General features: G+C 41.1%; 1 protein-coding gene across 1 annotated transcript in view; it reads right to left on the bottom strand.

Moving 5' to 3' along the window:
- MAP3K15 (mitogen-activated protein kinase kinase kinase 15) overlaps nucleotides 1–13,372 on the bottom strand; it is a 122,847-nt gene that overhangs the window by 97,458 nt on the left and 12,017 nt on the right. The window contains exons 2-3 of the mRNA XM_069464088.1: nucleotides 3,657–3,796; nucleotides 448–471 (exon numbers count right to left, since the gene is read on the bottom strand). Of these exons, the coding sequence (XP_069320189.1) occupies nucleotides 448–471; nucleotides 3,657–3,796 (164 nt within the window). The remainder of the gene's footprint in view (nucleotides 1–447; nucleotides 472–3,656; nucleotides 3,797–13,372) is intronic.

The raw sequence follows: 13,372 nt of genomic DNA, 5'->3' as shown, positions 1-13,372 counted from the left end.
TTCTGCCCCACTTCTTTTCAGCTTGTGGCAGGGAACTTCAGGCTAGCCCCCACATTAACTGAGGTATAAGTTCACAATCCTCTATCGTTAGGGAAACTGGTGGGGAAGTATGGGAGATGCTGGCTACAGCAAAAAAAGACTCTTGGTGGTCCATAGGAACACTGACCCAGCTCAGAAGGAGATAGGCAGGTGGTTCCAGTGCAAAGTCCTAGTTAGTAACGAAGAACATACACTGTCTTTCCTGATCTTGCCTTCTGCCCCACACCTTCAATGGCTGAGTAGGGCCTGGGCTAGCTGGCAGGTTGAGGCATAGGGAGTTTCTAGCTGCCCTCCTTAAAAACACAACCAACAGGTATGATTAGAAGTCATTTGCTACCTGTGTGATTTTCAGGCAAGCATTTTATGAATTTATTTACAAGGCTAAAAATCTGAAAATGTAATACTTACTGTGTTTTTCTGAGTTACCATATCCTGAAAAGAAAAACAAAAGATGAATATAGATTTTTTTCAAAACAGTTAATTCCCATAAGCATTGGCCAGCAACCCCCATCATCCAGCACCTACCTTAGAGCAAGAATTAATCACTTGAAACCTCCCTCTAAAAAAGCTTCAAATAGAATGAACCTCTGAGAAGTGTAAAATTCATATTCCAAGGAAAATTGATCATAAGTGGTTAGCTATGGAACTATTAGGGGGCACTTATGCTTATAAGGATTTTCCCAGGGCAGTGCCAATGCTTTTGCCCAAAAGATTTTGAGATTTAAGTTTGGGGCACTGAGTGCCCTGCATCTCACCTTCCCAGAGAAGCATTTGGGAAGTGCTGTGCTATCCTCAGGTCTGGAACCATTTCTTTTTTTCTTTTTTTTTTTTTTTTTGAGACAGAGTCTCACTCTGTTGCCCAGGCTAGAGTGAGTGCCGTGGCGTCAGCCTAGCTCACAGCAACCTCAAACTCCTGAGCTCAAGGGATCCTCCTGTCTCAGCCTCCCGAGTAGCTGGGACTACAGGCATGCACCACCATGCCCGGCTAATTTTTTCTATATATATTTTTAGCTGTCCATATAATTTCTTTCTATTTTTAGTAGAGATGGGGTCTCGCTCTTGCTCAGGCTGGTCTCGAACTCCTGAGCTCAAACGATCCGCCCACCTCGGCCTCCCAGAGTGCTAGGATTACAGGCGTGAGCCACCGCGCCCGGCCTAGAACCATTTCTTGAAAAGATCAATGCGAAGGCTGCACCACAGTTAGCCTTCCTATAGAAGGGATGGTACTGGTAGGATTCCCGACACCCCACTCGAACTGTCTAGGAATCTTCAAATTCAGTGATGACAATTTTAGCCAGTTAACTTAGCATGATAGTCATGCAGCCCTTAACTATATCATTTATGCACTGAAAACCAACATTTCTGGGGGAAAAAATCATAATTAAACAGCTGGCCCGTAAAACATGTTTTATACACTCTGAGATTTCTATTTTCTGATAACAAGTGCAGGTTGCTTCTTCTGATGTTAGATATAACTGACTACCCATTTCCATTTTAGGAAATATGTTTCCATATCCTTAAAAATTAAAACTTATCTAGGTCATAGGACTTTCCAGAGGACTTTGCTAAGGCACAGTTGAAGGAAAAAATCGTATTGAATTGGAAAAAAAATACATTCTTAATTTCATGTTTCTCATTACAATAAAGGTTAGTAATCTATACTTTCATACTTTTTAAATTCTAAATATTTCTAAGAATAACTACCTTAGTGAAAATATCTAAAGTAATTTAGATTGGTTTATAGTCTTTGGCAAAATATTTTACAATGTAAACTACACTAATAAAACTGTTTCTTCTTCCACTGTCTTATGAATGAGTTCTTTTTTTTTTTTTGAGACAGAGTCTCACTCTGTTGCCCGGGCTAGAGTGAGTGCTGTGGCGTCAACCTAGCTCACAGCAACCTCAGACTCCTGGGCTCAAGCGATCCTCCTGCCTCAGCCTCCCCAGTAGCTGGGACTATAGGCATGCACCTCCATGCCCGGCTAATTTTTTTCTATATATATTTTTAGTTGTCCATATAATTTCTTTCTATTTCTAGTAGAGACGGGGTCTCGCTCTTGCTCAGGCTGGTCTCGAACTCTGAGCTCAAACGATCCGGCCGCCTTGGCCTCCCAGAGTGCTAGGATTACAGGCGTGAGCCACCTCGCCTGGCCTGAATGATTTCTTAAAATACAGTATTGTGCTGTCATTACAGAGTACACATCTATGTAAAGTATACGTAATGTTTAACACATACAGGTTACACATCTGAAGCAGGTGGTATTTCTACCAGGAAATAATCTCAAATCATTACAGAACCCAGAAAACCTGGTTAATGTTAAACCTCAAGAAACACAAATAAATATGTCCAACTTTGGTATATGACTGTACTACTATATATTAGTGATTCTTAATACTGAGCGAGTTGGACATTTAGAAATGATGTCTGTGAAGACTGACTCTCTAAACCATTGGTTCTCGGCCCTGGCTGCACATTTGGGAGGTTTAAAAAAAAATCCCCATGCCTGGGCCCTGCCCCCCAGAGATTGTGATGTAACAGGTCTGGGGTGTGGCCTGGGTATGGGATATTTACAAGTTCTCCAGGTGATTCTGAAGTGCAGTCAACATTGAGAAGCACTGCTATAAACAAAACTAATCTGTTATTCCTAAAATGATTTAACACAGACCAGGATTTTCTATGATATTCAACAGTATTAATATCAGCTGAATTTTGGAATAACTCACGTTAGACATGTGTATTTTACAAATACAAGCATTTTTTTTTTTTTTTTTTTTTTTTTTTTTGAGACAGAGTCTCACTCTGTTGCCCAGGCTAGCGTGAGTGCCGTGGCGTCAGCCTCGCTCACAGCAACCTCAAACTCCTGGGCTCAAGCAATCCACCTGCCTCAGCCTCCCAAGTAGTTGGGGCTACAGGCATGCGCCACCATGCCCGGCTAATTTTTTCTATATATATATTTAGCTGTCTATATAATTTCTTTCTATTTTTAGTAGAGATGGGGTCTCGCTCTTGCTCAGGCTGGTCTCGAACTCCTGAGCTCAAACGATCCGCCCACCTCGGCCTCCCAGAGTGCTAGGATTACAGGCGTGAGCCACCGCGCCCGGCCAATACAAGCATTTTTTAAAAGTTATCCAAAAAAGCTTGTATCAAACTTACAAACTCATTTTAGAAATTCTCAATAATTACTGAGTTGTGCAGGAACACACAAGTTTTCAGTTTTGCTTTGCTTTCAGACTGGGGGAAAATAACAGATTAAATACTATAATTGTGTCTATGCTAAAATTTTCTGCCCATTTTGATCACTGTTAAATGTTTTCATGTTATTATCCAAGTTGAGAACTGATTTTTATAATATGTAGGCTTGCATCAAATTGCCCATGAAAGGATTCAGAGTGATATGGTTGCTTCAATGGAAACTAACAGGAGTTTTTGCCTTTGCTTCCCTAATGAGCCTGGAAATCATCTGTGTGAACTAGAACCTATGGTGGGACGGAAGGAATTGTACAAGCAAGTCTTTATTGTTTTTCTCCAATCTCGTGTGCTACAGTATTTCAGCTGGATGTATAATTCTGCTTTCCCAAAATGAAGTATTCGGGAGAAGGTAAACAATACCCTTTACCTTCAATGAGAGAGCAGTGTCAGCATCAGTGTCGTGGTACAGGATCACGTTATTGGCCATGTCAAAACTTTCACGGACTCCAAGGTGGTAGAAGAGAGAAGGCTGTCTGGAGACATCACTCATGTCCACAACGGCAACATCTGCGACGAACAAGGACAGGACAGAGTAAGAGGAAATGGTCTGTTCTACTTAACCTACTTGCAGATGATCACCAATGGGGAACTATGGCAATTGGTATTTCTGCCATCAGCCTTTTAGGTAAAGTAGAAGTGAGGAATGATTTGATTAAAATTACTCCATGAACTGTAGAAGAATAACAGTAAGAATAAAAATAATCCACAAACCTCTTCCTTCTTCGAAGTGCTGGGAATACGGTCTCACTTAAAATTTGCTGATGGATTTATTTTTAATGTTACCTTTGTTATGAGACATATCTCATATCCAAAAAATATATTTAGCCTATATAGGGAGTATAAAGTATAACGAAAAACCATGCACCCACCATGCAGCCCAAGGCACAGAGTGTTACCTGCACTGTCAGAGCCCCATGTACCCCTCCCTGATCACATCTCCCTCTGGCCCAGAGAAAAACCTCTATCTTGGTCTATGTATTTATCATTCCCATGCACACATTTGTGTGTGTGCGTGTGCTATAGATTGAATGTTTGTGTCCCCTCAAAATTTGTGTTGAAACCTAACCCCCAATGCAATGGTATTGGGAGGTGGGGCTTTTCTGAGGTGATTAGGTCATGAGGGTGGAACCCTTATGAATGAGATTAGGGTCCTTATAAAAGAAACCACAGAGAGCTGCCTTGTCCCTTCCACCACATGAGCACACAGCAAGATGGCCTCATCCATGAACTAGGAAGCAGGCACTCACCAGACACCAAATCTGCCGGCACCTTGATCTTGGACTTCCTAGCCTCCAGAACTATAATAAATTTCTGTTGTTTATAAGCTACACCTAGGTTATGATATTCTATTACAGCAGTCTGAACAGACTAAGACAATACATATAAGCATATTACATATATGTATAAATTCCTAAACAGTATATTTTTTAGTTTTGTATGTCTTTGAACTTTATACCAATAGTGTCACACTGTATATGTTCTTTGACTTGCTATTTTTTGGTGTGATTCAACCAATTTGTATGTCTAACTCCAGTTCATGCATTTTCACTTCTGTATTCTGTTATATGACTACTAAACCACAATTTCTTTATCTATCCTATCCATAGAGATTTTATTCATTTTTTTCTTTTTCCTATTTGAAACTGCTACAATAAACACTCCTGTCATAGCTCCTGGTTCACATGTCCATCAACTTGACAATATAAAATGCCCCATGGAGTTGTGCCCTGTAGTAGAGACCTATTCAAAACAGAGGAGTGCCAGGTGCGGTGGCTCACGCCTGTGATCCTAGTACTTTGGGAGGCTGAGGCAGGAGGATCACTTGAGGCCAGGAGCACCCCAGGCAACAAGTGAGACCCCATCTCTACAAAAAAAAAAAAAAAATTAACTGGGTGTGGTGGTGCATGCCTGTAGTCCCAGCTACTCGGGAGGCTGAGGTGGAAGGATCACTTGAGCCCAGGAGTTAGAGGTTATAGTGAGTAATGATCGTGCCACTGCACTCTAGCCTATGTGACAGAAAAAGACTGTCTGTAAAAAATAAACAAACAAAAACAAGAGAAGCAACTTATTGAACCTATAATGAGCATGTTTAACTGTGCCTAGTAGTACTAGACATCATTTCAGATGAGATTGAGCACATTCAGGGTGGTATAGCCGTAGACTGGACACCATTTCAAAACTCGTAAGAGCTTCCTCATCATGTGCGGTAAAGATACGGTAAAGATATAGGAATATGGTGTCCAAACTTATGCTTGCGCTTCTGTGACTCATAGGAAGTCACTGAAAATCCTGATGAAACGGAACAGAGGCAAGTCAAACAGAGGCATGAAGAAATAAGGCAGCAGGCAGAAGCCACATCAACACCAGGCACCACTGGCTCTGTACAGGGGTACTGGGAGACCTGAGGCAAAGTGTCCCCAAGCCCTGGGGTGGGCCTTTTATTTCCTTATTTAGTGATTGCCTGCTATGTACAAATAGGGCATAATCCCTTTTCTCAAAATAACCATACATTACCATGTAGGTAACCAGAAGGAAGTGGATGGCTGGGATCACCATGAAGAGCACTGAAGTGAGGGAGACACAGTGATGGAAGCACTCTCCACGAAGGCACCTAACTCGCAGTTGGGTGGAGGGCAATCAGGGAAGGCCTAGAGGAAGTGATGATGTCTGTGACCTGAGGAGCTGTAAGAGTTAGGCAGGCAAATCGGGGTGAGGACGAGGGGACGAGAGGAAAGGAAAGAGTGGTATAGGAAGAGAAGACAGCAAGTACAAAGAGCGAGAGGCAAGACAGGGTGTGTTAGGCCCACTGCAAATCATTTCCTGGGGCCAGAAAACCCTAGGAGATGAACCTGGAAGGGTTAGTAGGTACCAGGTAGTAAAGGAGTCTCAAGGCCATGTTAAGAGGGTTAGACTCTACCTTGGGGCAATGGGAAACCCATGGTAGGTTTTTTTTTTTTAACATTTTATTATGGAGAACTACAAATATATATACAAAGTAGACAGAATAGTATAATGAAACCCGTATACACTTCAACAATTATCAACTCACAGCCAGCCTTGTTTCATCTCTGCTGCCATCCACACCACCCCCCTTCCGTATTATATTGAAGTAAGTCCTACCAGACACCATATCATTTCATCCTCAAATACTTCAGGATGTGTCACTAAAAGATGAGAACTGAAAGAATAAAAATAATCATAGTATCAACGTCTGATCTGAAAATATCTTTAAATAATGAGGGTTTTCAACAGGAGACTATCATATTCGAATTCACCCTTTAGAGGTTATTGCTAACGAAAAGACAAATGTATATGCTGGGGAACCATTTTATAACTCAGCCTGATCAATTTTATCTCAAATGGATAATTCTGTTCCCCATGGACATTTGCTTGGAGTCAAAATAACACTGCAGCTGAGTAAATTAGACATTCTGCCTATATGGCTGTTTCCTGGACTTTGTCACCTGCCCAAAGTATAAATTATATGTTTCATAGTAATGCTATTAAAAAACGGCAACAACAGAGATGCTAATTCCAAGGCCACGGTGACTGCTATAATTAGTTAATAAAAGAAAGGAAGCTACTGGAAGATGACAGAGGAGAGTAGTGGAAATGGGCAGAGGGCAGGGGTAAAGGACCACAGCCCATGTTCGTAGCCAACCTGGAACTTGGCAGAGGAGCTTGTTGCCAAGATTAAGTTTTAATATGGTAACACAGGTTCCTCTCTTCCTTTGCCTTCTCAGCATTCTGTGCTGGGATGCACTGGCATCTCCACCTTTACCAAGAGGCCCCTCTGTGGCTCCACCAAGGCTTGGGAGATAGACTATTCAGTGCCAATTAAAACAGGACAGATTAATACTGCTACTAAAAAAAAAATTCTGAGCAATTCACGTTCAAGAGGAAAACTGCCTCAAATCTAAAGTTGAAATTTTTGCCTGACATTTGTCACTCAGGCCAGTAGACTGAATTCACTTCAAGAATTTAAAACAATATTCAACTGGCTTATTTTCAGAGCTTCTAAGATACTGATTCAGCATCCAGTTTATAAATGCTGATTGTGATAAAACACTGAACCAGAATTTTTATTATATACAAAGAATCAAGAGGTTTTTTTTTTCCTCAAAGAGTGTAGCACTTACCCAAAAGCACTCATCATCACCATGGTCACATGCTTTGTCATTTATAAAACACTTCCACAGACATCTCAGCTGAATTTCAGAGCAACCCTTGGAGACAGGCAGGGCAAGTACTGGCTTCACCTCGCCGGTGGGGAAATGAAGCACGAAGAGGTTAATAGACTTGCCCAGTGTCACTCGGTTAGGGCATCACAGAGCTGGGGCTTGAACTCAGTTTTTTTTGCTGACCCCAATCACCCACGAGGCTCAGTATGTTCCTGACTCATTTTCTAAAACTGAACCACCTGGGGGCAAAACAATTTGTATAACAGGCTAAATCTTGGGCAAACATATCACAGATAAAAAGGAAGAGTAAAATTCAGATTTTCATTCCCAAATGCACCCTGTGTTCCTAGCAACCATTACCTTCCAGTTCCTGTTGACAGGCTAGCCACAGGGAAAAAGCCTGTATCCTATAAACCATTTGCCTTAATCCATGAGGCAGGCACACACCCATACCCCCTAGCTATCTTGGTTTAACAACTTTAAGAAGTGATACTGGGTGTGGTGGCATGAGCCTATAGTCCCAGCTACTCAGGAGACTGAGATGGAAGGATTGCTTGAGGCTAGTAGTTTGAGTCCATCCTGGGCAACAAAAGGAGACCCCATCTCTTAAAAAAAAAAAAAAAAAAAAAAAAGGGGGGGGCTCCAGTTAAAATTTACACTTAGCAGGAAAATGAACTTAAAATCAAAGTACCCACAAGCTATTTAATAATATTTAATAATCAATTACAGTGATTTCAAAATATGCTACTATGAAATGAGAAAGATGAATGATATATAGGATTTTAGTTCATTAAAAACTTTTTTTTTTTTTTTTGAGACAGAGTCTTGCTTTGTTGCCCGGGCTAGAGTGAGTGCCGTGGCGTCAGCCTAGCTCACAGCAACCTCAAACTCCTGCCTCCCGAGTAGCTGGGACTACAGGCATGCGCCACCATGCCCGGCTAATTTTTTTTCTATATATATTTTAGTTGGCCAGATAATTTCTTTCTATTTTTAGTAGAGACAGGGTCTCGCTGTTGCTCAGGCTGGTCTCGAACTCCTGACCTAGAGCGATCCACCCACCTTGGCCTCCCAGAGTGCTAGGATTACAGGCATGAGCCACCACACCCAACCCATTAAAAACTTTTGAACATTATTTTTGTTAAATGTTTTATAAGTAATAAATAAAACTAATTTTCTAGTGTGGTTTAAAAGTATCTGATTTCTGAAGCAAAGCATTAGTCAACAAAATGATATGATGGCGAATGATTTACCAAATAGTAATTCTGTGACCGTACTGGCTCATGCCAGTCTTTAAATATAGGCCAGGTTATCTGTAAGCCTATCCTACTCCCAGCAGCAAAAAAGAAATTATGTACATAAATAAGACTGGTTTTGTCTAAATGAAAAGAGCTAGATTTTAGAATAAGTTTCCTGCCAAACACTTTTGGAAAAAAAAAAAAGCTTGGATTTACTGAACAGAAAGTACCTCTCTTAACTCCTACCATAATTTAGATCTTATTTCATCTACTGCCATTCATTTCCAACATACTTCAGGTCAGGTCAATGGAAAGAATGTATTGAGGTGTCATTTAAATCTTATTTTCCAATATCATAAGGAGCCAACCTGCCAATTCAGTGTCGGGAAGTCAGCAAGTCCTTACCAAGTGCCACAAGTCCTTACCAAGTGCCATGTTAGGTGGTTACTAGTTGCTTGGGGCATCAAGTTTTAACTGAGGAGGAAGGAGGGGAGGGGTGGGGCCATTGGGAAACTATCTGGTCTCCTGTTTTTTGCTTCCCAGTATCTAATCTTTTGTAAGAATGACCAAAAATAAATCCTTTTTATAACTATATAACTGATTGAGATGTGTCCACCACCAGTTTTTGCAAATAAAACATGTCATCTATAAGCCAACTACATTTACCCACTGAGGTGAATGGACTCATTGGGCTCAATTTCAGACCACTCACGGTGAAATATTTCAATACACAGTATAGCATAATTTCAACCGCTTTATCTTTTGCACATACACATTGTTCTTCCAGGTAACAACAATGCAGAAAAAGTGTGCAGCACTAGCCTGCATGCTAGATTGCATTCATCACTTTACATAGTATTAACATCAGCATCATCCACACTGTCATACTTCACGGTTCCAACTCTGGGTTCCCCGCCAGTATGTGAGCACACCACCTCAATATTTTCATCTTCATCACCTGAAGGTTCCTCTTCAGCTTCCGGCAACCCTTTTGCAAAGGGGTTGCTTTGACATGACTCTCTTTGGCAAACTTCTGTTGACATATTCTTAGAAGCCTTTTTTTTTTTTTTTTAGGCTGGTCAAGTGAAGCAATGGGAACAGAGTAGAAACCAGCAGATAACAATCTCTTCTTTGAAAAGGTCCATGTCACATGCCACCATCAAGATGTGCACAATTTTATAGCTTGAGCAGAGATTGATGAGCCGCTGCCACACACCGCAAACGTTGAGAAGGGTACTGCTGAGCTTTTCTGTGATTGTGGCAAAATCGTAGGAAATAGCCTTTGCATTTCTTAATTTGTTCTCTAATTGTCTCGCTAAAATGGAGAGTCAACATAAGAGGACCATGGCTTTTACATAGACTTCACCGACAACAATACCCTCTTTCTTAACAAAATCAACTGCTCCTTAAAGATTATCACTAAGCATCAGGACTTTTGCACGACTACTGATTTCACCCATTCTGTGCCCTGTTTCCGCAGTGGTGTCTGTCCCCACAATCTATGGAGGGAACCAAGTTCATTTGGTCATGGCGGTGGTGGTGACTCATTGCTGGATACAGAGCCTTACCCCTTCTCAGCTCCTTTTCTTTTCTTTTCTTTTTTTTTATGTACCAATTTCCTTTTTCTTAGGCAGTCCTTTGAGAATGAATGTGCAGAGTTCATAATTTGCATCAAGCATGCCTCAATAGCCACAGGCTTTACAAAAACTATCTATTTGCTTCTTAGGAATGAATGACAAGCACTTTGGATGTAGGATTCTCATCCTCAGAATACAGAACACATTTTTTAACAAACTCATCCAACAAGTCTTGAAACTTTAGCCTTGTGAGATCCAATGGCAATCCAATAGTCACTCTAACACCAAGATGGTCTTTGCTCCCAGTTCAACCAAAATATTTGGTGGGCTCCATTGGAGGCCAATTAAGCACCTTTATGATATCAACAATTTCTATTTCTTTTTGTTCCACTTATTCTACTTCTTTTGCTGTCAACCTTAATGGTCATACAAGCAATCTTGTATGGATAGAACTGGTCTGATGTAATGCAGCTGGCACTGAGGACATTTTAGTGTATAAATAAGCTTTAGCAATAAGATGCAGAGATATTTTATTATATTCTGGTTACTACTATTGCATAACAAAACACCTCAAAATTTAATGGCACAAATTTGAGTTCTGGTTCCAAATAAGATGGAATAAATGCATTCTGCCCTGTCTCTTCCTGAATGCAGCTATAAAATCTAGACAGAATGGATGGAACAGCTATTTCAGGAATGCAAAAAGTAGATGGTAGCAAGCAGACTGGGAAAGGCGACCAGATTTCCAAGTACCATCAAACCAATGGCAAGTTTCCCATTTTTCCCCCAGTTTTCTCAGCCTGGACTAAAGACAGCCTAAAACCCAGAGTGGGTGCTGGGTATGGACAGGAAGTACCCTCGAGTGCTGGCCCAAGGAACAGGAAAGGGACCTTCTACTGCTCAGAGGAGTGAGGGAAATTCTCGACCTTTTCTTTTTCCTAGGCTCTCTTGTAGCCCAGGACCCCTGTAATCCCACAGTGATGACAGCAGATACAGTCAGTGGCAGCAGGGGCCCAGGTGCTTGGAACTCTGAGAGGGGAAGCTTTTTCTCTAATTGGAGGACCTGTAGTCCCAAGAGGGTGGGGTGACCCTCTATTGCTTTTTATTTGTTTCTCAACACCTGGCCTCAGACATGGGCAAGCTATGGGCAGCGTGAGGCAGAATGGGACAACTAAAGCCCCAGCTTTCTGGCCACAGAACTGACAAGGGAAGCCCCACTAAACCAGAAAGTACAATGGAGATTGTAGAGAGGGAGGAACTTAGGAAAACCAGTCCCCCAAATTGTTTATGAATTCCTGAGCTCCCTCGCCCCAAGCTATGAAAGCATGAATCTGATCCAAAATAGAAGACCAAAGACTTTGAGAGCAGATAGACCACCACCCAGGGCCCAGGCTGGCCACTGGGTGTTGCACACATGGGTCAGATCCGAAGAACACTGAAAGGTTTTGAAATCGGAACTGATGGTATGACTGAAACAGAACTTGGCAACAGCAAAAACAAAGAAAATAGACACCCAGTGTCCCTCAAAAAGGGACTGGTAAAATAAATGATGATACATCCACCCAATGAAGTACTAACCAGATATGAAGAAGAATAGAGAAGATTCCCATATATTGATTAGGAAATACATCCAGGCAAAACTTAACTGAGAAAAGCAAGGTGCAGAACAGTATTTGGCTGGGTATTTTTTGAATAAGAAAGGGAGAATAAGAATGTGTATGTGCTCTCATTTACATAAAGCAGGAGTAGGCAAGCTTTCTCCCTAAAGGGCCAGAGAAATATTTTCAGCTTTTCAGGCCAAACAATCCCTGCCATTGTAGCCTGAAAGTGGCCATAGATGAATGGGTATGGATGTGTTTCAATAAAACTTTATTTATAAAATAAAGGCAGCTGGCCCTGCATGTTGTAGCTTTCTAGCACCTGACATAAAGAGACACCTAAGGACAAATAAACTAAGAAAAATCTAGGGGGAATGACATAGATGGGATGAAAGAAAAACAGATAAATTGGACTTTGTCAAAATTAAACACTCTTGTGCTTTGAAGGACAGCATCAAGAAAGTTAAAATATAACCCATAGAATGGGAAGAACATCTGCAAATCACATATCTGACAAGGGACTTGTGTCTAGAATATATAAAGAATTCTTACCACTCAGTAATAAGACAACTCAACCTAAGAAATGGGCTAAGAATTTGAATAGACATTTCTCCAAAGACAATATACAAATGGCCAATAATCACACGAAAAGATACTCAATATCCTTAGTCATCAGGAAAAAACACTTCAAACACACTAAGATGTCTATAATAAATACAGACAGACAATAACAAGTGTCAGCAATGATATGGAGAAACCAGAACCCTTATCATTGCTGGTGGTAATATAAAATGGTGCAGCTGCTTTGAAAACAAGTTGACAGTTCCTCAAATGGTTAACATAAAGTGGAAATAACCCAAATGTCCATCCATGGATGAATGGGTAGACAAAAATGTGATATATACATACAATGGGATATTATTCAGCCTTACAGAGGAAATTCTGACACATGCTACAACATGCACGAACCTTGAGGTCATTATGCTAAGTGAAAGAAACCAAACAGAAAAAGACAAATACAGGCAGTCCCCAGGTTACAGATGACCCAGTTACAGCATTCCATACTTGCCAATGGGCTTCCAAGGTTTCCCATAATGATAATTCCTAATTAAATAATTCAGGAAGTACTTTCTTTCTTGTATGTAAACAAACCCGCAGGCATGAGCAGTTTTTTGGCACAGCATCTTTGAGTTAGCAGCTAGTCTCGTGGATAGAGAAGCAGCTGATAGAACATGAAGAATCAGAAGATCCAGAGCCAAGAAAGTTTACAAGAAAAGAATTAGCTGAAGCCTTTTGTCTCACTGAAGCAGGATTTTCTAAGCTTGAGGAGCCAGATCCTAACATCGAGTGGTTTCCCAAGGTTTACTGTGCGGTTAGTGAGAATATCAGCTGCTACAAGGCCATTTACAATGAAAAAAAGAAAAGGGCTGTGCAGACAACCCTAGATACCTTTTTCAAGAAACCGACTTCCATGGTGAGCTCCCTCCTCCAG

The sequence above is a fragment of the Eulemur rufifrons genome, chromosome 30 (genome assembly GCF_041146395.1).
Source record: "Eulemur rufifrons isolate Redbay chromosome 30, OSU_ERuf_1, whole genome shotgun sequence".
Classification (NCBI taxonomy): domain Eukaryota; kingdom Metazoa; phylum Chordata; class Mammalia; order Primates; family Lemuridae; genus Eulemur; species Eulemur rufifrons.
The sequence above is the reverse complement of the archived record's forward strand: the minus strand, read 5'-3'. Positions and strand labels throughout refer to the sequence as shown.